The sequence below is a fragment of the Rattus rattus genome, chromosome 12 (assembly GCF_011064425.1).
Source record: "Rattus rattus isolate New Zealand chromosome 12, Rrattus_CSIRO_v1, whole genome shotgun sequence".
NCBI lineage: Eukaryota > Metazoa > Chordata > Mammalia > Rodentia > Muridae > Rattus > Rattus rattus.
In genome coordinates, this window is record NC_046165.1 from 7,213,646 (window position 1) to 7,239,843 (window position 26,198).

The 26,198-nt window shown below is 50.6% G+C and overlaps 1 protein-coding gene across 1 annotated transcript in view; it reads left to right on the forward strand.

The window, feature by feature from the left end:
- The first annotated feature begins 3,183 nt into the window (after nucleotides 1–3,183).
- Nucleotides 3,184–26,198, forward strand: part of Abcc4 (ATP binding cassette subfamily C member 4) — a 232,806-nt gene continuing 209,791 nt past the window's right edge. Inside the window, exon 1 of the mRNA XM_032917695.1 lies at nucleotides 3,184–3,560. Coding sequence (XP_032773586.1) covers nucleotides 3,487–3,560 — 74 coding nt within the window. The 5' untranslated portion in view covers nucleotides 3,184–3,486. The remainder of the gene's footprint in view (nucleotides 3,561–26,198) is intronic.

The following is a 26,198-nucleotide window of genomic DNA, read 5'->3' on the forward strand; positions in this document are numbered from 1 at the left end:
TACTGGATTATTTCAAGCAAGTAAACAGCCACACAGAGAAGCTCTTCTTCCACCTTTGCAGGCTAGCGTTTGGCCTAACAGGACAAAGAAGACATTCACTGAATGAAAACACACAGGCTACCTCGCTCTCTCCACACCCCTCCGCCCCGCACTTATACGCACACACACATATTGCACATACACACACACATATGTCTGTATGTTTTCGTGGTGCCGAGGGTTCACCAGGGCCTTAAGCTAAGCAATCTCTCACCAAGAACTGTTCCCCAGTCCCCAGGACTTGTAAACAAACGAGAATAGCTTCTTTCATTTGTACGCTGCCTTCAGAATGCCTTGAGGAGTTGAGAGGCTCAGGGTGACCTGACCAAGAGCAGGGATTCAGAACCTCATTGCGGACCTGAGAAAAGCAAGAGCAGGGCAAGGCTGGAGGTTAAGGAAGAGTGCGTACCCTGTTCCCACAAGCCCTCTCTCTTTACTGAGACAACGGCTCTCAGTATTCCTTCTAAATGCCACGTTGGTTAGTGTTCAGAAAAGAATGCTAAGACGTTTCGAAGTAGCTCAGAGCAACAAAACTAAAAGCCAGCACACTGCTCAGTAGAGGCTGAAGGGAAGGTTTGACGGTTCGGAGCCTGCTAATGGGATCTGCAGTCCCAACCCAGTCCCCTATCGCAGGGGATGGGGCAGACACAAGGCAAGTCACTAGACTGCTAACTTCCCAAACTGAATTTCAGGCTTTGAAGTAGAACCGGCAGATGGTTAAACGCCTGGGCTAGCAAATGCAGGGCATTTTAAAGAGCACCAGGAACTAGGTAAGGCCTGTTGATTTTGACGTATGAGAGACCATGGAGGGCGAGGGTGCATGGATGGGAGCTCTGCGTTCCCGTGGAAATGCTTCCCTTTCTGCAACAGGATGTTTGAAAACATGCCACGGAATGCCATGCAATAAACGTCATTCAGCTCAAAACCATCAACACCTTGCTACTCTGTGTACCTGAGTTTTAACCAATTCATTAAACAATTAACTAATTTTCAGAAACAGATGTGTCGTTTGGGTTGGTCCGGAAGTCCTTAACTCAAGATATTCTTCCCCTGCCTCAGCCTCCTGAGGAGCTCAGACTTTACATCTATTATAATATTTGTATATGCTTTTTATGTAAATACATATAATTCGGGTGTGTGTGTGTGTGTGTGTGTGTGCACGCGCGCGCGTGCTATCTACTCTCTATGTTTTGTTTGGAGCAGGGTCTCTAACTGCACTGGAAGTTGTGAATTAGGGTAAGCTGGAGGACCAGGGTCCTCAGGGATCCTTGCCTTCCATCCCAAGCTGGGAATGTGGGCCACCGTGCCTGTTTTTTTGACAGTGGGAGGAATTTGGACCACTGTGCTTATAAGGCAAGCAGTTTACCTACTGGGATATCCTCTGGGCTCCAAAACTCATTTATAACATGTCGGTACATGGCTGTGATCCCAGCACCTGGGAGGTAGATGTTGGGAGATCAGGGGATCCAGGTCATCCTTGGTTATTTATGGAGTTAAGAGACTAACCTGGGATACATGAGACCCTGTCTCAACTCTTCTCTCTAAAAACAGCCTCTCTACATATCCAGTTAGACCTAGAACTCCCTAGGTGTCACATCGATCTTGAACTTCATACCTTCCTGCCTCAGACCTCTGCGTGCTGCTGCCTGGCTAATTCCTTTTAGCTGTATTTATTTTTGCTCTCTGACCTCTCATGTATGTCTGGCTGGCTAGGAAATCTCTAGCCATCAAAGATGGGCTAGAGTTGTTGTTTCTCCTGTCTCCACTTCCAAATTGATGGAATTAAATCTGTGGGCACCACACATGACTTGACTTCTAAACAAATGCTTATTTGCACCAAGACTCTGTACAGAGTATTGTTATACCTTTAAATAAACACAGGAGAAATGACCAAAGAAAGCTGACTTAGTTAATTTTATTTTTGTATTTTTTTTGGCAACCAGACACAACCTAGAGTCACCAGAAAATCGGGAACTTTAACTAACGAGCTTCCCAGATGGGCTTGACCTATGGCCTTTGTGAGAGAGTGTCCCATTGGAGATGGTGTGAGGACATCTGGAGTCAGCACTACCAGTTCAACAGAACAGGGTTGTGGCTTCAGCTCCTGGCCTGACTTCTCTCCAGGAGAGACTGTTGCAGTGGAAGTGTAAGCCTGACAGAAACCCTTTCTTCCCCGAGCTGCTTCTGGTCAGAGTATTTTCTCACATCAAAAGGACGGGTAAAACTGTCCCTACCACCGTGAATTCTAAAGGGCTCTTCTTTCCTTACCCAGTGCTGAAGTGAACCAAATGGGCAGAGAGGCAGGCAGTTAACACGGCCACGACAGAAACCAAGGCTTGTGAGCAGGAGTCCAAAAGCCAGGACCGTATCTTCCTCAGTGGAGCCTGGCACTTCTCATGCTCACTTGACCATCCCTAAAGCAGTTCAAGGTCACATGCCAACTTGAGTACAAATCAGATTTCATCATCACTAACCTTATGCTCTCGGACGAGCTGGATCTCTTGAGTCTGAATTTACTCAGTAAAATAGCAAAACCATCTCGAAAAGTAAATTAAAAGTGGAGTAGGTCTACAGAACGGCACACGGAGGGGTTCTGTAATATCGGTTCCTCTCGCCACTGATCCTCTGCGAGCCTCTCAGGGCTCGGTGAAAGAAACAGGCCAGGCGGTGTATTATCTGATTTCCCTTACCCAATCTAAGAGGACAGCCAACTGCTTACACAGGTCCGCCATGCCAAGCAATGTAGGAAAGAAAGGTCAAGAAGCCGCCCGAAATGGCAGCATTCGTTCATCTCCCCTAACCCTTGCGTCCTAATATCAGGTGGTCTTCACGGCTTTCAGGTCGGCAAAGGCAAACAGATAAACCTTGCTGTTGTTCCAGGTCAGACTCTTGGCCTGCAAGTGGGGGAATCTCCTACAGCACCCCATTTGGTCCTGATGAGGGCAGCATGCCAGGGGAGGGCAGGCAAAGCTAGGCGGCTTTCTCCAGATCTCCAGGAGCGCAGAGCCCAGGGGGCGTTTCCGAGCGCGGGGGCGGGCACAGCACGCACCGCCCCCGCCACCTTCAGGGTGGTGCTTGGGCGCTGATCTTAAACTCCTGCAAAGTTTGCAACGGGTCCCAAGCACGTGCAGCTTCCCCGCCCGGCTCCGTGTTCCCCGAGCAGCCGCCCGGCACCTGCGCGCGGTCTCCGCCTTTCCCCAGCCTCCTTTCCCCTGCGCTCTCACGCGACAAGCCGCTCCCGGGCTCTAGGAGGCGGCGGCGACAGCGCGTAGCGGGCGCCCCGAGGAACCCCGGGAGGCGGGGTCTGGGCGGGCTGGCGCTCGGTTCCCGGAAGCCGCTGCCTACCTCCGAGGCTCCCGCCGAGCGGACCGGCGCGGCGGCCGGAGCTCCAGCATCCTCACCCGCGCCTCCTGGAGCCGCCTCCCGGCCGCACGCACCGCGGGCGAGATGCTGCCCGTGCACACCGAGGTGAAACCCAACCCGCTGCAGGACGCCAACCTCTGCTCGCGCTTGTTCTTCTGGTGAGTGCCCCGCCTGGGCCCGTTCTGCCGTCCACGAGACGCCCCGCGCCGGCTCAGCGGCGTGTCCGTGGTCCGCGCTGGTCCCGGACGGTCAGAGGATGCTTTCCTTGCACCGCCACACATCCCGGGCTCCTTGCCGCGCGTGCGCCGCGCCGCCTGCGGTCCCCGCCCGCACCCCACGCTCGCCCTGCTCCCCGCCGGGAGGGGCACACGGGGACCGATGGCAGACACAGGTGGCGTCCACCCGAAAGCGTGGGGATCCGTGGGAGGTGCGAGGGTGCCCGGGAAGGGTGAACCCAGCATGCTCACCTTCGCTAGTTTTCCATCTCGGTTCAGGGCTTGCACAACTCCCTTGCCCAAACTGCACCTCTTTATTTTTCTTTAAGCAGCTGTGAACAGCTGGCTTTGTCTAATCGCAGCTGAAGCTAGAGTCCTGGACCAACACCAACGCTAGTGTCCCCATCGCCTTCTGAAACACCTTACCTTACATCTTTCAGGTTCATCGATTGCGTGCGTGCGTGCGTGTGTGTGTGTGTGTGTGTGTGTGTGTGTGTGTGTGTGTGTGTGTAAGGAAGGAAGTTTAATAGCCTCCCGGACCCTGCCTCTCTTTTTGACCCCTCTGTGTGTGTCCTAGTATCTTACTATGGCTGTGGGTTAAAAGATCACTTTATTACGATGTCTTATTTAGTTATGATGGGACATTACCCTTGAGCAAGATCTGCATGACGTTTCCCTCTTGACTGAAAGAGGGTAGAGGAGTATGCTTTTCCCTGTTAGATGGACTTTTTTTCCTTTCTGCCTTTGATGACCATATCACTCTTGGGGATGAGTTTCTGAAGCCTGTGGTGGTGGTGGGGGTCTTATCAAGATCCGTAGTCTTCAGAGACAGGATCCATGTTCTCGATGCCTAAAACCACTGATGGGTTCCCAGATCTGATCTGGCCCCAGCCCCGCCCCTCTCGTTGTAGGAAACAGGTGAAGAGGCTTAGATAAACGACATTCCTAAGTAGTTTTCCACCTAGTAACCTGGGCTGGCTAGGGCACGCTTGGCTAACTAGAATAGTTTTTATTTCTTGACCTCTGCCATGTTGCCTTTCTCACGTTCTAACGTTCCCCTTTTAAAATGGGAAAGCCTAGGGAGTTTCGGAGTCATTTACTGTTGTTCCAATTGCGGATACAGTGTGTGCAGGATCCTTTTGGATGCTCGGTAAAGAGGAGCATAATAAGGGATGTGTGGGAAATTAATAAAATAATAATAATAATAATAATAATAATAATAATAATACTCAAAGCAGGCGGACTGTCTCAGTCTCCTGGGCTTTTGGCAACACACAGAACTCCTGATGACTTTCCCGTGAGTGGACTTTCAAAATGTAGGTGAAGAGAACTGGGTGTGGGCAGAGCATACCTACAGTTCAGTTTCTTGGAAGGCTAAGACAGGATGATGCTTGAGGAGTCCGTGGAGCTGAGACCAGCTAGGACAGTGTATCGGACACAATCTTTTGTTGTTTGCTTGAGACCGTCTCGCCCTGTGGCTGAAGGCTTGAAGTTCTGGAATGCACAGCAATCTTTCTTACTGCCTCAGTTCCCCGAGAGCTGGGATTACAGGCCTGAGCCACCGTGTCCATCAATACCGTCTTAAACAATGTATGCACTAGCTGAGGGTGGTGTCACAGCCTTTAAGCCTTCATTACCAGCACTGAGTGGGCAGAGACAGGCAGATCTCTGAGTTCGAGGCCAGCCTGGTCCACATAGTGAGTCTACAGTCAGGCTTATAGATAGATTCTGTCTTTTTTTTTTTTTTTTAAGTTTAATTATTTTACATCGTCATCTTGGGTGAGCCCCATTTCCACTTCCCAGTTGGGGAGAAATTAGCTATCAGCTCTCGTTTATCCCTTATGAAGCGTCTCAAGCTGAAGTATTTTAGCTCACCTGTCTAGGATTGAAAAGCTACTACTGAGCATCCGGCAGGATCCAAACCTGGGCAGTCTGGCTCCCAGGAGCGGCTGTACTGTGCAGTACTCCCTGGGGAGCGGGTCTTCCCGTGCTCAGAGAAGGGTGTGTCATTGCTTCTGTTCTTACAGGTCCTGTCGTTGAAGATGCACGTGAAGCATCTGTGGTCACACTATATGGCATTGCTCTCACAGCAGAAAGGCAGCATCAGCATCACCTGGGAGCTCATTAGAGGCTGCGGGATCTCCAGTGTTCCTGCAAGCTGACCCAGCAGCACGGGTGTGTGTGTGTGTGTGTGTGTGTGTGTGTGTGTGTGTGTACACATGCTGTCCTTGTGCTTTTCACAGGGGCCCGGGTGATGCTGATGAAGGCTGAGGATGGCCCAGTGCACTACGGCACGACTCGTGTTGGCCTTGGCTTTCTTTCTGCTGTTACACTTTGCAGGAGGGTGTGACCCGGGAAGTCACCTGTGGCCAGAGATGATGACATCTGGGTCTGCTTACCCAGTGCACTGTTTCTCTGTCTCTTTTGCAGCTGCCTTGCTGCAGATGGGAAAAAGTCAGAGACTGCCCTCCTGCGGTCGCCCACCTTACAGATCAAGCCGGATATTTTACCTTCTTCGTGGGCTGTTTGCTTTCCCTCCCACTCCTTGTCTGCTTCCTAGACTCTTGAATTGGTAGCCGCCCAGCCAGATGATGACAGCCCATGTAATATGCCCTCCTACGATTTTGGTGAAATTGTAACACAGTTTGTTGCTGGGCTGTCAATCAGCCCAGGACACTGGCCAGTACTGTGGCTGTCTCTTACACGTATGTGCTCTTTCAGTGCATGCGCTGGCAGGAGCAGGTCGACACTAAGCTGTAACCTGCCACGGGTCCTTTAGTCCTGTGGTGAACTTTACCATGGTGTCTTTGAGACATGGTATTTTCTGACTGTAATTTTTTCACTGTTGTTGAACACAGTGCGCCCAACCGGTATGTAGTATGGGCGTATCTTTCGGTGTCCCCTCTTCCCCTTTCTCAGGCTGTCGGTGCCGGGGGTTGGAGTGAGGTGTACATTCTACCACTGTCCACACCTCCAGCCTCATCCACATCTCCTTCTACCTCCCAGGATCGTGGAGATTCCCTGTGAGTATTCATCAGCCCTTGTGTTAATGACAAAGGACGGCTAGAGTTTGCAGTCGATGTAAAATAGGCACTGGCTTTCTTCAACACAGCACATTTTCCTACCATTGTTTATCGAGTAGTTTTGCCATACCTGACGTCAGAGATAAACGGTCTAACTTGTGAAACACTGCGTCCAGCCAGCCAGGCTATAGGGCATGCTTTTAGTCCCAGCGCTCTGGAGGCCGAGGCAGGGGGATCTCTGTGAGTTGGAGGCCATCCTGGTGTACAAAGAGATAGTTCCAGGACAGCCAGGGCTATTACACAGAGAAAATCCTGTCTGGAAAAACCAAATGAATGAAATACTGCGTCCAGACAGGTGTGAGACTCTCCGAGCTCCAGACTCTTCCAAGGGCTGTCCTCCTCCCTGCTGCCCCCTGGTGTTGTCACCAGCATCCAGGATGGCCTGTGGCTGTAATCCATATATATTCCCAGGCCAGGCTTCCTCCTACCCGGGAGGTCTTGGGGTTGCAGCAACAGATGCAGATGGAAGGTAACCGGAGAGGCGCTTTCCCAGGGTGCCAGGACTCTGGGGGACTGACGCATCTGGCCCCAGAGAGTAGTTAAGTCCTCGCTCTCCTGTAGCTGGCTGTGCCTCTGCCGAGAGATGCCATGCTGCAAGCCCATGCTGTTGTAGAACTGCAGTGCTGAGAGGACAGACTGTCTGGGAATCTGGTAAGAATAAGCTTATGACGTGAGGGTAGAAATGCAGACGGCTTAGGAAGGCTGGCTGAGGGGCCATCAAGGGTCAGCAGTGCTGAGTATTCATTCATTCATTCATTCATTCATTCATTCATTTTATTTTGTGAGACAGGGTGTCATCTTAGAGCCCAAACTTTAGGGAGGGAACTCTCCCACCTCATGGTCTTGAGTGCTGGGATTATAGCATAGCTGACTCCATAGTGTTTAATTTTAACCGGAGCCATTTTGGTACCATATTTTGAGTATTTTTCATCACACACTCGGCCCTCCACCACACACATACACGATACACGTATGCACAAACACACACATGCAGAAAATCACACATACACACGTGATCCCACAAACTTACATGAGCACACAAACACACATACACCCATGAGCATACACTCAGGAGCACACACAGACAACATCCTCTCCCACATACAATACACAAACACATATACATGGATGTACACTACACACGTGCTATACACAAATGCATAACCTTCCCCCAACACACACACACACACACACACACTCTCTCACACACACCCCTGCCATGCACTGACAACTCTCTCTTGCCAAGTGAGTCTTGGGATGGACCTCACTGAGGTCGTGAGGCTTGGTGGCAAGTGCCTTTATCTGCTGACTGTCTCTGTGGCCTTGCTGGTAATGGGCAGAGTGCCAGGTTTCAGGAATGAATGAAAACCCTCCTGCCCTCCAGAGTAGGAGGAGAAGGAAAGTTTCTGACCTACTTAAAGATTAGCCTTTTAAAGCAATCTTCGTATTGCATAACCCAAGAAGACCACTGAAGGCAGAAGTCATCAGAGCAGAAGCTCCACGTCTGGATAGTAAAAGTCACCTTTGCAGGCCTCGGTAATGGCCTGGGGTGTGGATTTGAAATTGTAGGTTATGGGTCTCTCATGGCGTCCCCAGAGTCCTAGGAACTCTGACTGACCCTAGTGCGTCTGGGCGGGTCCTGGGGATCTCTTCCGATGGCTATCACTTCTAACATCCTTAGACCTCACATTGAGAGGCCGGGTCAGAGCCTTGAGCTTTAACTAGCGATCACGCGCACATAAACATTTTCTTCTGTCTGGCTTGTTATCGTCCACAACTTTCATCCTCACTCTCTGAGGCAGACACTGTCACCCTTCTTTAGGGGAGACAAACTGAGGTCCGGTGGGTCTGGGAAACTTTTCAGGAACCTCATAGTTTGGAACTGGGTGTGTCACAGCTGAGATGCTGTCCGGATCATCAAAACCTGTCATAGGTGTGCCCCATGGAAAGCAGAGGTGCCCAGCATCCGTCTGCCTGCTGGGCTGTTTTACCAACAGGCTGGTAGGAATGCTGGCTGACTGACAGATGAATGTGTGTGCCGACTTGATCAAGCAGGCCTTTGGGTTGGTTAGCGAACGAATATGGTTTTTACACGTGTGTTCATCTTCAGCGTGTTTCCTCCTGTGCTGGCTTGTTTGAAGTCAACTTGACACAAATTGTAGTCATCAGAGGTAATGGAGAAGGTGCCTCCATTAAAGTCAGGCTGTGGGCTAGCCTATAGGGCATTTTCTTCATTAGCGATTGACAGCCCAGCTCTTGTGGGTGGTGCCGTCCCTGGGCTGCTGGTTCTGGGTTCCATAAGGAAGCAGGTTGAGCAAGCCAGTGAGCAGCACTCCTCCATGGCCTCTGCATCAGCTCCTGCCTCCAGGTTCCTGCCTTGTGTGAGTTCCTGTCCTGTGCTGGACTGTAGTGTGGATGCGTAAGCTAAGCAAACCCCTTTCCCCCCAGGTTGCTTTGGTTTTATGTTTCGTCGCAGCAGCAGAAACCCTGACTGGTTCTCCTCCTGTCCATCTATAAGACTGAATTGCCTTTGGGCTGTTAGCTTCATTATCTGCCTAGTTACTGAGGCATAAACTCCCCCTCCGGTCACCGCCATCAAACGGTATCCTCTGGAATCAGATCCCACTGTTGGACTTCAGACATGCCCGAGAAGCCATTCATCCACCAGATGTCCACCCAATGCTGTTATTTGGGATCCTTGGGGAAACTCGGTGTTTCCTCAAGCCCGGCTGTGGCTTTTGCTTTTCCTTTTTTTTTTAGTTTAGGTGGAAGGAAAATTACCCTAAAACAAATTGGGGCCATCCTGCTCAAAACAAACAAACAAAAAACAAAACAAAAAATACCAAAAAACCAACCAACCAACCAACCAACCAGCCAAACAAACACTGCTGTGCCTCCTTCCCGTTGCTCTCAAGAACAAACCATAATTCACGTTCAGTTCTGTGACTCCAGATGGGGCTGCGACCCATGGTCAAGCTTGGCGTAGAGCAGGCTCTGCCAGACACTTTCTGCAAAGGGTGCGCACTTCGTGTTTCGGGCTCTGCTAGGTGCAGTCCCTCTCGTAGTGAAGGACTCGCCCATTTGCACATCGCATCCTCTTATTCAGTCATTGATCTGGGAGGTCTGGTGACAGATTTATTTCAGGACCCGACAGGAAGAGGTTCCAGGTGAGGCCTAAGCAAAGGGCAGGATGGAGGTGTTGCTGAGGGAGATGGTAAGGCCTGGAGAGGAACGGTCAGGGGCATCGTGAGCAGCGTGAGCAGATATGTGGAACGGCCCGCTGGCCGCTCAGTCTGTGGGGTTTGCCCTCACATAACCTCCTGCTTTATCTCTGTTTCCATTCAGGGCGTCGGTATCAGGGTTGAGCAGCTTGTCGCTGCCACGCTAGAAAGGAACGGGTTTAGGGAATGCCCTCCAAGGTGTGGCAGAGCCACTTGCCAACCCCGTGTGGGAGATTACGTCTTTCACAAGTGTCGGGAGAGATCACATCCCCTGCCGCGTGGGAGTCTGGAGGTATCAGATCTCCTGGTTGGTCGCTTCCCCGTGAGGAACGCGGCTGACGTGTTGGCAGGATTTACTTTGTACAAATGGAGGCCGGTTGTTGGTGTTGGATTTCACGAACGTATCCTCAGATTGTCTCCTCCTGTTTTCTACTGATTGCAAATCATTTCTTCTTATTTAGGTTTTTGAGATAGGGTCTCATTTGCCCAGGCTGACCTGGGACCTGTTATGTAGCCCAGGCTGCCTCGAACTTATGTAGCCCAGGCTGGCCTTGAGCTTCTCATCCACCTTGTAGGATTACAAAGGTCTACTCCTATGCCCAGCCGATGGAAATTATTTCTCTGAAGGCTATCAGCCTGTTATGACTACCTTTCCGTTTTGGTGGCAGTGGGATTGGACAGAGGGCTTCACGTATGCTAATCACACGCTCTGTACCTAACTGCATCTCCAGCCCTGGTTCTCACAAGTTGACACTGCCAGTCTGCACTGTGGCTGAACTACCTGGGTAGCCAGAACCAGCAATAACAAAAGAAAACTAAAGAAAAAAACAAACCCAAGGCTAGCATATCCCCAGGCCAGTTTGAACCCAAACTTTGGGAAGTATCATCTAGACATAAATAATTTCAAAAGACTCCTTTAGTTTCTGATGAACAGTAAAAAGCCAAGAACCGCAGACTGCAGCCTCCCCAGGGTCAGTGAGCTTCTCTGAGTCACCCTCACCCCCATTCCATTTCAGCTTCCTCTCTCCCAGGACTTGCAAGACCTCAAGGTGTGGGGACTTTGGCTGCCAGAGTTTAGCCCTATGGTGCTCAGCAGGTGGCCGTGGGGGCAGGGACCAGGTGCAGGACCTTGGGGATGGTGAGTTATTTGATCCTTATGGGAACAGCACGTGGAGAAAGGCTCCTAATCACAGTAGGAAACCAAGGCTGGAGAGACCAGGAAACATCAGGTGTGCAGGACAAAGTTGGGAGTTGTGTCAGGGCACTGACTCTCTAGAGCATGCATTCGATTCTGGGTTTCTGTGATGATCCATCCCTTCCACCCCTGCCGCCGTTTCCGTATGATGGTCTCAGTAAATGGGTTCCAGACCAAGGTTGGCAGGAGCCCGGTAAAACAAGCACTCGTGGAATACATCGCTCTTCCGCCGTAGGACTTTACTGAGTGAGTTACTTGTTGGTCAGGTGTGACTGAGGTCCAACTGAACATCCCTGTTAACATCACCCCTTAAAGAGAGGGTCCTTCATCAGCCAACCAGTGCACACCCTCCCACAAGACCGTACACAAGGTGTGCATCCTGCTTTACTTTTGCTGTTTAAAGATTATTATTATTATTATTATTATTATTATTATTATTATTATTATTATTATTATTTAAAGACAGGGTTTCTGTATGTAGCCCTGGCTGTCCTGGAACTCACGGTGAACACCAGGCTGGCCTTTGCCTCCAGTAGGAGTGCTGGGATTGAAGGTGTACACCACCAGTGCCCTGGATTTTTATAAATGTGCACTTGTGTGTTTCTGTGAGTGGGTATGTGCACATGAGTGCTGTGCCTGGGGAACCAGGGGTGTGGTTCCTGCAGAGCCCCTCAGTTCCTGTCCTCTGAGAGCAGCACAGGCGCCCCACTGCTGAGCCGTCTTTCCAGCCCTGTTTCTGTTTGTCTTGTTTTTTTTTTGTTTCCTTCTTTTAAAATGTACATGTTAGAGTTTAAGTGAGATTTATCTATTTATTCTTGAGAGGGGGTCTCAGAGCCCTGCCCCTGCTATCCTGGAACTCCCTTACTGTGTAGAGCTCAGACCTTGAATTCACGGGGGAACTGTCTACCTTTGTGTGTACCGCCAAGCCCAGGTCTTTGTTCTTTTCTTTTTTTAAGGTTTATTTATTTTATGTATATGAGTACACTGTAGCGGTCTTCACTGTCTTTGGACACACCAGAAGAAGGCATCAGATCTCATTACAGATGGTTGTGAGCCACCATGTGGTTGCCAGGATTTGAACTCAGGACCTCTGGAAGAACAGTCAGTGCTCTTAACCACTGAGCCACCTCTCCACTCCTCTTTGTCCTGTGACCACTTAAGCTGGTAGGCTGGGCCTCAAGACTCAGATGTATCTGGAGGAGACCTGCTGTTCATCAGACAGTACGGGTTTTTTTTTTTTTTTTTTTTTGATTGTAAGATGGACCCTGCCATCCAAATTGGGGTCAGCCTGGTAGAGTCTATGCAGGTAGGTAGGAAGGATTGCTGCAAAATTAACTTTCCCCGCCCCCTCTGATGCAGTGCCGTGAATTGAACCCAGGGCCTTGAGCATGATGAACACTCCACAAACTGACATAGATCCTCAGTCCCGCACTTTTCGAGTCTTTTTAACTGCCCCGGGTGACTGAGTCTTTTCGGAATCTTTGTGACTTAACCAAGAAAATAACTAAATTGTTAGCTCTCTGGGCTCAGAGGCCCTCTCTCCGTAGTCGAGCCACTTTGTCCGTCTTGTGCTTTAGGGCCAATGGCAAAGGCTTACTTTAGTCTTAGTCTAGGCTGCTTGCATTTAGTGTTGCTGATACCCCCGCAGTAGAAATGAGGAGCGGGATAGCCTAGTGCCACGCCTGAGCCAGGAAACTCGAGTTCTTGTCCGTGAGTTCTCGCTCGGTACCTGTGATTCCGGATAATTACGTGACTGCGCTGGACCCTGTCCTCGGTGAGGTGGTAGCATTAAACTCTCTCACGGAACACTCTGGGCGAGATATTTAATTTTCGACGTCAACTTGACTGGATTTTAAGTTACCAAGGTCTGGGAGGCCCCTGTGGTTGTGTCTCTGTCAGGGGCAGGCTTTCCAGAGGTGTGGTTACCTTCCGTATGGTTTCCCCGCCCGTCTGTGAGCTGAGGGCTTGGCTGAGGTAACAGGGAGAAGAAAACCGGTCTAGAGCTGGCATCATGGCAACCCAACCCCCTACCTGGCTGGCCGTAAAGTGAGCCGGTCTCCACCGTTTGACTTCTGCTGGCCTGTTTCCTGAAGCTGTGTGGCACTGGCATCGGCAACCACGCCTCCCTGTTGTCTGACTGCAGGAGGGGCCTGGTGGTGACAGGTGGGTTGGTCCATTGCCACCTCCTGACTGTGACTCTGGGTTCCAGCTCACAGGTACACCTCAGGCCTTATGTCTAGACCGTCAGCCCATCCCTGCTGCCGTTGGTATAGGTGACTTCTATATCATCTTCACCGAGATTGGATGCACTCAGTGTCGTGAGCCCCACTTAACATGGTCCTCTCTGGTTCTGTAGCTTCTAGTAGTTAGTGTGAGGTTTCCCAACCACTTCAAACCTGTGCTGTCCATCTGCTGTGTCCAGGGCTCCTGTGCTTACGACCACTGCTAAGATCCTGCTGGAGAAACCATGTCCAGTTTGTTTCTCAACCCTATGAGCCTGCTCTGTCCGGGGCTGGTGGGGAAGCTGCTGTCTGTTTTCTTTTCCCTATGTGTTGATGGGAGATGTTTAACTTACTTTTTTCTTTCAGTCCCCCCTTAGCTATTTATTTGTTGAGTTCCTATTTCCATTTTTTTAAATCACCGTAGAAAACAAGTTTATGTCACATTCGTCCATCCATACCTCTTCCCGATCCCCTTGGCCCCTGCCTCGCCTCCGTTCCCTGCCATCCCATCTCTGTATTACCCTCCCCAGACCTTTCCCTCCATCTCATAGTTCTCTTTCCTGGTTTGGGCTTCTGCCCACACTCATTCCCACACGTGCACATATAGGAAGACGTAAAGTTGCCATCTTGTGTCAACCTGACTCACCTGGAAGAGGCAAATCTCAAGTGAGGAATTGCCTTCATCTGGTTGGCCGGGAGGCCTGCCTATGTGGGGCATTTCCTTCACTGTAGTTGAGGGCGCAGGGCCCAGCCCACTGTAGGCGGCACCATCCCTAGGCCTGGGTTGTATAAGAAAGGGAGCTGAGGGTTCCCCCAGTGTTTCCCTGTGACTCTTCTGCTTGGTGTCCCTCCATGCTGGGCTGTAACCTGTCAATCCGATAAAACCTTTTCTCCCCCAGTTGCTTTTGGTCATAGTGCTTAATTAAAGTAACAGAAGGAGGTTAAAGTAATGTATTTTTTCTTCCTGGGTCTGGGATTCCTAAGTAAAATACAGTCAGACGCATCCATCTTCCTGAAAACTCGTGATTTACTTTGTACAGCTGAATGAAATCCCACTGTCCGGGTGAGCCACGTTTTAGGTAGGGGCTCTGTCAGCTTCTTCTAAATGTTAACAACCTTTGGTGTGGTCAATACTTCCGTTTTCCTAGATGAAGCTGACCGTGGGTAACAGAGTCAGCTCGGGCCCAGCATCCTCTGCTGAAGTGCATTGTGGTGTCTGGGTTTAACCACCTCCTTACCCCAGCACGATAACCCGAAGGGAATACCGAGTTGCAGCCACGCCCCCCAGGGTCTGAGCTGCCACCCCTTTCACCTTGGGTAATAACAATGCTCGTTAACCCAAAGCCCAGTCATAGGCTAATGTTTACAACTTTAGAGATGCTAAGACTTTTGTCAGGCATCACAGCTAAACCCCAGCAGAGTGAGACCCAAGTTCCCCAGACCCGGAGAGCTTGAAGCTGATCTAATCTACTGCTTGTCAGCCTGAGATGTGGAGCAGACACTGGACGATTACTGGTCTGACAGAGGAAAAGCGGACACAAAGAGTGGAAAGTCTGCTCTTGGTGAGAGGTGTCTGAGGGAGGGTGATCCAGGAGCAGTGGGTGGGTTCTCCTAAGACGCAGTCTGGAAAGAGTCCCCTCACCGTGGAGAGGATACAGCCACTTAGCAGGGCTGTGAGGACCCGTTGGTGCCTGTTGCTGGTGAGAAGGCCCTGGTCCTCAAGAAGATCGGAACGTTTTGGAATGAAGGGACGCAGAGTCAGAGCGTCTGTTTCGGAGTTGAGTGAACAGACCACTGCGTCTGTGCTCTTGGACTGGGAGGTTTTAGGCTCCTGAGTAGTGGGTCTCAAAGAGCTCCTGGCACCGGAAGGGTTGGCGGGTGCTGAGGCTCTAAGGCCGAGCAGGTAGGCTGTGCTCTGGGAGTGGGGCCCCCGGACTGCGGTCAGTCTCGTGCATTTAGAGCTCTGGTCCCATTCTGAAATCGTCACAGAAGCAAAGCAGGTATGGCACGTGCTTACAGTTCCAGAACCTGGAGACAGAAGAGGGGCGGTCAGGAGTTCAAGCCCTCCTGGGATGCAGACAGGTTTTTGTCTCAAAACAAAGCAATACTCAAACAAAACCAGCCACCAAAAGAAAACAAAGCCACCAAAAGAAAACAAACAAACAAAAATCCTCAGATGGTGTCCATGACCCACCGTGGGGAAAGAGAACCGAGTCCTGAAGGTTGTTCTTTGACCTCCACTCCCACCACATAAAAATGTATTTTAATTGGATGCGTGTTTTAAAAACAACGCTTCCCTGACCTCTTTCCCCTCAATCCTTCCCCCTTGCCCTCTCCTTCTCACTAAAAATGGCTCCCCTTGTGGTGGCATGGGGGGGCGCCTTTGCACCTTGGTCAGAGTCATGGCCTGCTGTGATGACCTCACAGCTATGCATTAAATAAGCGCTCGGTAGAATCGCGCGCACACACACACACACACACACACGTTACATAATTAATCAAGACGTTCGTATTCTCCTCTCTCCTGCACAGCCCTTGATGTGTACACATGCTAACAGGTGAGACTTCCAAAGGATAAGACTCTTTCACAACCACAGCGCACTGATACTTTCTCCTCTGTCCAGTAAGCAGCAACAAGACTGCAGTCAGGACCCGTTCAGCTGATCCGCTTCTGACCACAACAAGCAGCTCCCTCTGCTGTGAGAATGTACCTCTGAGGACCCCTGGCCACCTGTCTTCCCAGCTTTCAGTTTCAGATCTTAGATCTGTAGGGTCTGCTCCTCCCTTCCCCCCCATAGACCTGGGGGAGGGGGGCTCTACCTCTCTTGCCGCTTATTCTTCTGTGGGATAGGGGACCCCCAGAACCCGTAAGTTGGAAGCAGCCCAGCCCCTGGTATTGTAGACTGCGATCGTACTTTGAGATAAGGCCTCTAAAATAGGTAATTAAGAGTGAATTAGTCGATTGGGATAAACTTTAACTCAGTAAGGCTAGTGGCCAGACTTCTTCTTCATGTTTGTGGAGACTCCATACAGCGGACATTTACGTGGATGCTGGGAGGCAGAGTGGATCACTCCAAGACACGGGGAGAAACCGCACCTAACAGGAAGTGGAGGCCTCAGAGGTACCAGTTCAGATGCTACCTTCTTCTTGCCTTCCCAGCTTCTACAAGTGGGAGGGGGTGATTTTTCTCTTCGTTTGCGGCCGCTTGTTCTGTCATTCACGGTAGCGGGAGCGGGTGAATGGAATCTGCATGCTTCCCGGAAGCCACAGATAAATGAAGTGTCCCGTTGTCCTTAGCTGGGGCTGTTGTTCTAACCTGCCCTCTGTGCGGCCGAGCTCGCCCGAGATTCTCACCGTCTCAGCCGCTCTCGCCCTACAGCCTCCCTTCATGTTCCCTTCCGAGTTAACCAGACGGGTTCAGCTCTAATTCCAAAATGTCTTCAGAGGCAGGCCAATTCCCTTAGGCCCTCCACAGTGCTGTTGTGGATTAATATGAAGCAAGAAAGCGCTCTCTTCCGGGGGACAAGCAGTCTGGGCGTTCTAAGTAAATGACAGCTTTTGAACTCGGGTCACTGTTATTGTTGGTCTTGGTCCCCCGGCACCCGGTGGGGTGTGTCTTTGTCATGAGGCTGCCCAGTGTGTGCTTCTGTGTTCTTCCAGCCTGTGAACCAACAAGGGCTCATACTCTGGATTTCCTCTTCCCCATGCACATGTCCCAGACTGCTTTGCTTTGGGGGAAAACCCCAGGCGCGTCCTTGGGGTATCCGATATTTGCAGTGACGAAAGAGGAGACTCCATTGTTCTCCTTGGCAGCCTCCAAGTCCTCTCTTCTCTGCTGCTTTAAGTATGATGAGGACTTGTTTTTCCTGAAAGTGTTTGTAAAGGGGAGGTTAGTCCCTTGGATTAAGCCAAAACGGGATCTTTCTTCTTCCCTCTCTCGGGTGAATGGCTGGACACTTCTCCTAACAACTGCCTAGCTAAGTAAGATGAAGGTGCTTGGGAGGGATTCCGTACTGGAGAGGAGGAGTCACATTTTCTAAGAGCCCCTTCCAGGAAGGATAAGGTGCAACCGGAAGGGATCCTACAGAGCGGCTAGCTTAGGGGCATTGGAGAGGGAATTAATGGCCTTGGATTTCTGGGAATTGACTTTTTTTTTTTTTAAGGGCATAGCAAGGCTGTAAGTGTCAACTAGTACTGAGGGTTATCAGGATGTGGGAAAGGCGGCAGCAGCCGTGAGGGTGTTTTGATGGTCCCTTTGAACCCTGACTGGCAAACTTTAGATGACCCCGAAGCCGTTTTGGGTCCTTGTGGAAGGCTGCCAGATGCCAACTGATTTAGGGTCTCCAGGAAACAACGCTCAGTGTGCATCTCATTCCGTCCCTCTCTGGTAGGTGGGCAGCATTTCCTGGTAAGCACTTCAAGGGAAAGAGTAGGCTGAAGTAGAATGAGAATTTTAAGGACAGCAGTAGCAAGGGTGGTGACTGCAGTGTCCTTCCTGAGGAGTTATTTGGAGTTCAGGCAGCCTGGCCCTGCGTGTCCTGCAGCTTCCGAGGAACTGCACTGGCAAATGTCAGCCCAGACTTCCTCCCTGGGTTCCCTATGCCTTCTCTGCCACAGGTATCTCCTGGCTCTGTTCTTGAGTTTTTTTTTTTTTTTTTTTCTTCCTTCACGGCCAGCAAATTGACCCATGTACCAACATCCACAAAAACCCATGCCCACTGAGGCTGTCGGGCTTTAGATTGTGGGCCACCTTTTCTCTGAAGTCCGAGGTTTCTTACCTCTCATCTATCCTTAGCCATTCTGACCCCTCAGGACTGGCTTCCGAGATGAGATCTGCAAGGGATCCAGACCTCGCAGGCAGCCTTCCTCAGAGAAGGGAGCGTGCCATCCATAACCTGGTTGGTGGTTTGCCGTGGGCAGCAGTATTCTGTCTCCAGCTGAGGGCACTAGGCACAGACAGTGAGTTGCCAAGAGCAGCAGCCTGAACTGAAGGGAGCGGGCAGGGCTGTCCAGTCCTCATCCTCAGCTCCTCAAAGTCCAAGGCTAGGAGAGAGACACGCTTCCCAGTGGGCCTCAGTCACAGTCCGTACAATCAGGAAACGGCTTCCTGACGGGTGTGGTGATTTACTGTGTGCAAACTGTGCTTTCCTGCCCCGAGTCCTCCCAAAATGCAATTCCTGAAGCATACGGACCACACTGCACAAACAGTCTGCTTGCTGTTCAGGCCAAACTCCGTTTCTCACACGTTGCCAGATTCTTAAGAGATTTGGCTTCTGTTTTGACGGAAGGGGGAAGGGTCAGTGCTTTCTGTACCCGAGTCTCCTGTGGGTCTGTGTTCTTATGTAATGGTTTTGTGTGTGTGTGTGTGTGTGTGTGTGTGTGTGTGTGTGTGTGTGTCCATGTGTGCAAGCATGCCTCTGTGTGTGTGTCTGTGTGTGTGTCTGTGTGTGCAAGTGCCTCTCTGTGTGTGTGTGTGTGTGTGTGTGTGTGTGTTTGTGTTAAGGATTAAACCTATGGACTTCTGAATACTGAAAGAGTACCCAGCCACTGAGCCACACCCCAACCTTTACTCATCCTTTTAAAAGGAAGTGGTCACTGTGACAGCTTCTCTCCCCTTGCTCCTTCCCCACAAAGGAGGAAGATAATCCTACCCTGATTGACCATGAAATCCTAGGACCATGGGGTGTATAGTTATCTGAGATGAGGCTCCCTCCCCTCCCTCCCTCCCCCCTCCCTCCCTCCCCTCCCTCCCTCCCTCCCTCCTCACTGGGTCTTCTAGGCTGGCCATGAGCTTGATGTGTACCTCAGCCTGGCCTTGACCTGATCCTTTGCCTTCACCTCCCTAACTGCTGGGGTTAAAGGTTAAAAAGGTGTGGACCGCAACCCAATTTCACATACTCTAGTAAAAATCCTTCTTTTACTCCAACCAGGCAGCCCAGGTGTACTTGTGAGTATCCTTGTCAAAATCCTCCCTTCCCCGCCTTGGTTTTGGGGCTTGCACACGCAGCTGCGGACAAGATAATGTAAATATTTGATACGCTTTGCTAGGATTAGCAATAAGTGGCAACTTACTGCCGTCTTCACTGTTGAGCAGGTCTCCTCAAAAGTGAACTCTAACTACCGCCTTTTTACACAGGATGATGGCGGTGACGCCACAAAGGAGAGCGTGTTGCCTTTTTCCCTTCTGTCTTCCAGTTCACCTATAGCTTGTCCTTGGTGTGGGTCAGACTTTCAGTCTATAATACCTCACTATTTACAGCAGACATCTGAATCGGTCAGTCGCGAAGGTCAGCGGAACATGGGAGCGGTGGTGGGGTTGTTCACAGGTACCTAAGACTTCCACTTGTGGTCCAGTTCAGGAGGCCACACCTGTCTCCTGAAGACGAGGGTGGTAGGGTGGTGGGGGGATGGGGAAGGAGTTTGGCCAGTGGTTAGAAGTAAGTAGCTAGCTTTAGAGACTGGAGGCAGTGCAAACACTTTGCACAGCCAAACTCAGGGGAATTGCCCAGCGTCCAGGTTTCAAAGACACCCCAAGAGGCTGGGAGGCCTCTGGGATAACAGGTCTCTGTGTTCTTCGTTAGCTGAACCTCCTGACTGTTCTGTTGGGGTGACATGTCTGGTGTCAACACTTGACTCTGTCCTGCTGTGGGCAGTATGAGAGAGTGGACCTGAGACTCCTGAAGCCTTAGGCCTCCGCTCAGGAGGCAGAGTCCGGCCGTGGATTCTGATGTTAGGAATCTGGGATCAAAAAGAAGGGGCCCACACTCCAGTGCAAGTTTCCAGTCAAGGCTGGCTGTACTGTTCTTGCTCAAGAGGGTGTTCTCTGGAGGGCAAATGCATACAGACACAAAGTGCATTTCGATCTTATCCTAATGCAGGTCTCGACTGTCACTTCCCCTTTGGCTGGGGCCCAACACAGTCAGGTCGTCTGAAAAAATTGCACACAGATGGCCATTACAGCACATCTCCCATTAAGTAAAGTAAGTGTGTGTGTATGTACATGCAAGAGTGTCTGTGTGTGTGTGTGTGCGCGCGCGCGCACGCATGGCTATTACATCACATCTCCCATTAAAAAAAGTAAATGTGTGTGTATGCACATGCGCGCGTGTGTGTGTGTGTGTCTGTGTATGTGTGTCTGTGTGTGTGCATGGCTATTAAAACACATCTCGCATTAAAAAAATAAGTGTGTGTGTATGCGCATTTGAGTGTGTGTGTTAGTTAGTCCAGGGCAGTGTGTGTGTTAGTTAGTGTGTTGGTCTTCCTATGGGGTTTCCATCCCCTTCAGTTCCTTCCATCCTTCCCCTAACTCTCCCACAGGGGTCCCTGACCTCAGTCAGTCCAATGGTTGGCTGTGAGTATATGCAGCTGTCTCAGTCAGCTGCTGGTAGTGGCCTGGAATAGAGTCTTCATCTCTCAGGTGACTATTCATCCTGCAGCGTGGATGAACGTCGAGGGAAGTCGTGTTTGATATTTTTATGCAGGGCCTGGTTCCCCTTGCTTCTCCCAGCTCCTCCCTCCCCCCCTCCTTTGGGACAGCTTGATGAATTGTACCAAACACATTCAGACCTCAAAGGACTTCGTGAGAATGCAGTGGAACCCAGGGCTCCTGCTCTCCGTGCTGTCTTTGATTGGAGCAGCTTATCATACAGGGAGCCCTGTCTCTTGCCGTCTAAGCTATCTGACTCCCCTCTTGTGACTCCCCGTCCGTTTACTATGTGTGGCTGTTAACTGTGTTTTAGAACTTGTCTTGAGCCTGGCTGTCTTCAGCATCCTGGAATTGGCGTTGCATAGAGACCATAATCTGTGGTCTAGAACCTTTGGGAAGAGCCTTTCACATGGTAAATGCTTAAGGCGTCAATGTTAGGAAATGTTATGATTCCAGCTTTCTGCCTTCAGATTCCTGGAGGAGAAATTGAGGTGCCAGTTACCTGTTATCCTGTGCTGCGTGTGTGGGGCAGCTGGGGTCCTATCCTAGGGGTCAGGAAAAAGTGCCCATCTGACTTTGGCCAATGGGACACAGAGTAGGTAGTAATGTGGGTTAGGGATGGGTGGGTGTCTTCCACAGTTCTTGTCCCAGGCAGGTGGGGGTAGGGCGGGGGGCTGCACCTGTGGTGTCCTCCTCCTCTTTCCAGTAAGGCGCAGGCATGTTGACCAGAATCCCAGCTAGAGTTTCCTCTGGATTACCTTGGGGATAACATTCAGAAAGCCACCTTTGGTTGGTGGTGGGATGGTGGGGACTAGGCAAGCCGGCCTGGGGATGACAGCCCCCAGCATGAGTCAAGGTCTCCTTCACTCCATTGCTTCTGTCTGGCAGGCCATGCGTGAGTCAAGGTCTTCATTCCATTGCTTCTGCCTGGCAGACCCTGTTTGTGTCTTTTTCAGTTGCTTCAGTTTTTCCGCCTCTGTGAGCAGTTGTGGTTCCAGGGAATATTTTACAGTGAAATTAGAGAAGGCATCGTCACTGCTGCTGCTGTTGTTGTTGATGTTATTGTTATTTTAGTGAAAGCCACTTCAGAAAATGCGCCGAAATTCACTGTAGAGTTTTTCTTTTCTCTTTATTTCCCACCACATAAACCCTTTAGGAGACTGCCAGAGGGGAGACTTGTCAAGGGTTTTTCTGTTCTCTGAATCGGCAGCTATTCTGGCCAAGGGTTGGTCTGTCTGTAACTGCCCCAATGCTTCAAAGCGTGAACTGGCTGGGCTGGAATTTTCCTCAGTTCTGCCTCACTGACACAGGGCTGCCCACCTAGCAAAGCCTGTGGTTTGTGATTCTCCCTCCCCTCTAACACCGGATGACGGAAACGTTAGGCTGTAAGTGGGTTCTCACGACTGTGCATAGAGTGCGGTGTCCAGAGCCTGTATTTGAGGTACAGTTGTCTCTGGTTGTCAGAGCGTTGGTAACAAAGCGCCTTCCAGGTCGGGAGTCCTGGTCTAGGCCAGAGAGGAAGTGTACTTGGCTATGGGAGAGTGCAGCTAATCTGCGTGGAGAATGGGTGTCATGTTCTAAGCTAGCATGAGGACGGTGGAGGCTTGGGCGGGCGCCTTCAGGTTTGTCGTGGTGCTGTGAGGACCTGACAGGCTCTGCTTCCTGCTTCCAGAGCTTGAGCAAGCTCGGCTGTGCCCCACAGAGAATCCCCAGAATCCAAACTCAGATCAGCGCTTAGCTCTTTAGCCACTTGGCTTTTCTCCTAAGAGTGCAGCGTGGTATTGTAAAAATTCAATGAAAACGTAGGCCCAATGACACTAACAGCAATTTTTCATGCTTGTAGCTAACCCATAGTGTATAGAACTAAGCACTCTTCTTCTCTAGGCCTTCTGCCATTTTCTAAAAAAAAAAAAAAAAAAAAAAAGATTCTGAATTCTAGGGTGGCGTAGGCTGTGGGCCAAAGTCTCCGAGTCAAAAATGGTCTTGTGGGAACTGGAACATTAAAATCTAAAAGGGCGTCCGGTGGAACGCAGACTCTGAGCTTGGGTCCCCAGCACTGTGGGAAGAACAAGTTGTCCTGTGCTCCTTTATGTGACAGACATTCTAGCCAGATTAGTTCCTTCCCAGTTGCAAAGCAGATGACCAGCTTACAGGGGAGAGAGTTTACTTGCGGTTCCTGCTTGCAGCCGGGTTAGGAAGGCTACCTCCATCATGGCTGGGAGTGTGGCGGCAGGCAGACAGGCTCAGCCCTGTGGCTGTTGCAGAGAGCTTGTATCTTGATCCCCAAGTCTGAGGCAGAGAGAACTAACCGGGGATGACGTTGGCTTTTGAAACCTCAAAGCCGTTCCTAGTGGCACACATCCTCCAAGAAGGCTACACCTCCTTACCCAGGTATGCAAATGTATGAGCCAATGGGGGGTGGGGGATGGTTCTTACTCAAGCCATCGTGTGAGTCTATCCGAGATGGCCAAGGAGAGGCCAGAAGATAAAGTCTCAGGGGTTTAGAGATACAGTGCAGAGCCACCGGGAGACACCAGTGTGATGGAAAGGGAGGGGTGTAGATTATGCCTGTGGTCGAATTTCCAGGGCAGGACAGAAAGGGGAGCAGAACAAGTTAGGATTGGCTAGTGGCATTCTTGTAAGCTAAGCAGGAGAGCCCCCTGTTTGCCTAGCATCTGGCTTTGGGACAATTTATGTAGAGGGACACTGCTTCCTAGGGTGGGCAGGCCATGCAGAAGTATTTCCTGTTGGATCTTCGCTGTCTCTGAGAGCTGCCTTGCTCCGTCGTGGTCAGCCTCTCCCCAGCTGGAAAAGGACTTAAGATACTAGAACATCATCATTGTGCAGGAAACAGAAATGCCAAGTGGAGCAATGTTTCTGATGCATCACGATTGGCAGGGCAGCCCGGTGGCCCAGGCAGAGGAGAAAGTCACCTGGACAAAAGTGTGGAGCTGAAGCGGGCATCTTAGGATTCAGCCGGAACCAGGAGGAGGACGTGGGGAGTCCATGGTGCTCAGTCAGGTCTGGCCACGAACTCTCCCATGCAGTTGAAGAAAGTTCACCAAAAGGCTGCCCCAAGGTCTTTGCTGCCCTGAGGTCTTTGCCGCCCTTCTGTAGGGTTTTGATGGCACAGCCGTGAGGCTGCCCACTGGATGGACGCCTGGAGCCCTGCCCCAACCCTAGCTATGTTCACCATGCTGCTGCTGTAGGAAGCCTGGGATGTCAAACCAGACGAATGTCACCAAAAGGGAAAGGCCCAGTTCTGGCGTATGGACCCCCAGATTTGGCTGGGTTTTGTAGAGATTCCAAGTAACTAGGGACCTTGCTTAAGAAACTTTTGCATAAGATACCTTTTGAATTTGGAGGAAAATCAGTCGCCATAAATAAGTACTTTATACAACTTTATAACCAAATGCCCTTTTTACCCCTGTGGCTTTTGGAGATATTAACTTAGGGTTTCAAGTGTTGTGTGTGTGTGTGTGTGTGTGTGTGTGTGTGTGTATGTGTGTGTGTGTGTGTGTGAGAGAGAGAGAGAGAGAGAGAGAGAGAGAGAGAGAGAGAGAGAGAGAGTGTGTGTGTGTTAGTGTGTGTTAGAGTTAGTTTGCGGCTTTAAGTAGCAAGAATTTTTTTTCCTCCATCTTTATTAACTTGGGTATTTCCCAGTTTCTAGGCCAACATCCCCCTAACAGGTCCCTCCCCTTCTATATGGGTGTTCCCCTCCCCATCCTCCCCCCATTACCGCCCTCCCCCCAACAATCACGTTCACTGGGGGTTCAGTCTTGGCAGGACCAAGGGCTTCCCCTTCCACTGGTGCTCTTACTAGGATATTCATTGCTACCTATGAGGTTGGAGCCGGTCAGTCCATGTATAGTCTTTGGGTAGTGGCTTAGTCCCTGGAAGCTCTGGTTGCTTGGCATTGTTGTTCATATGGGGTCTCGAGCCCCTTCAAGCTCTTTCAGTCCTTTCTCTGATTCCTTCAACGGGGGTCCTGTTCTCAGTTCAGTGGTTTGCTGCTGGCATCCACCTATGTATTTGCTGTATTCTGGCTGTGTCTCTCAGGAGAGATCTACATCCGGTTCCTGTCGGCCTGCACTTCTTTGCTTCATCCATCTTATCTAGTTTGGTGGCTGTATATGTATGGGCCACATGTGGGGCAGGCTCTGAATGGGTGTTCCTTCAGCCTCTGTTCTACACTTTGCCTCTCTCTTCCCTGCCAAGGGTATTCTTGTTTCCCTTTTAAAGAAGGAGTGAAGCATTCACATTGTGGTCCTCCTTCTTGAGTTTCATGTGTTCTGTAAGTAGCAAGAATTTAGATGGGCTAGGCACATGCTCTCTTCTACACTAGAAGCTTTGGAAAACGAAAACTGTCAAAAAGGATTAGTCCCCTCACGGAGTTTGTGCCTCATGAAAATCGGAGAGAGGCTGGGCTAGAATTCACGTTGACTCTGAAACTCGTGGTCGCTCAAACACAGACTGTGCTGTCAAGTGCTTCCTTATCTCAGTCCTGTGAAAGTTATTTTTCTGGGTGGGGGGAGGCGAGATGGGGTTTCTTTTTGTAGCTCTGATTGTCCTGGAACTTACTCTGTAGAAGAGGCTGGCCTCTAACTCACAGAGATCCACCTGCCTCTGCCTGGGTAGTAGGATTAAAAGTGTGCACCACGGTGCCTGGCCAGGGAGAGTTGTGCGTAAGTCCCCAGAGCAGAATAGATTACATGGCTTGGGCATGTTGTAAATCTATTTTATCTTTGAATAATTGACCATTGCAAATGCATCATACTCAAAGTGGTTAGCTGTTTGAGTAGCCTGAGACCTTCCCCTCAAGGAGTTACCTTGTGCACCTGAGTCATGCTTGCATAGACTGGTAATTTCGATTACTGATGGATGCAGTTGGTAGGTAGAGGCGTACAAGCAGTGTTCTTGGGCGAGAAGGACTTCCTGGATGGAGGTCAGCTGGGTTTTCAAGCTGCCAGTGAGCCAAGGCCTTGAAAACCTGCTCCCTTCTTCCAGTTCTGTGTGCTGTCTTATCCCACCATGGTGTGTACTCCGCTTCTGTTAGGACCAGTGCCTGCTGTGGGAGTAGGAGCATGAAGCTGAGTAGACCAGATGGTTCCAGTTCAAAGCAGAGCTCCTCATGGTATTTATGAGAGAGCTATTACCAGTCATTATGTGCTAACTGATAAATTTGGGCAAACGGTGGCGGGGGAGGGGGGGTAACATTAATAAACAGAGACTGCTCATTTACGGAGGGCTAAAGGGATGCAAATCGTTTTGAGGATCTGTAGACTAATTACACTGAGCGGTGGCCTGCAAGAAGAAGCAACCTTCATGTAGTGGGGGTGGCTGGGTGGCTGGGTGGGCAGGGATGGCTGGGGGGCTATGTGAGCCGACAGCCAATACTGCATCTGCTTTCTTGTGCCCCCGCCTTTCAGGCCA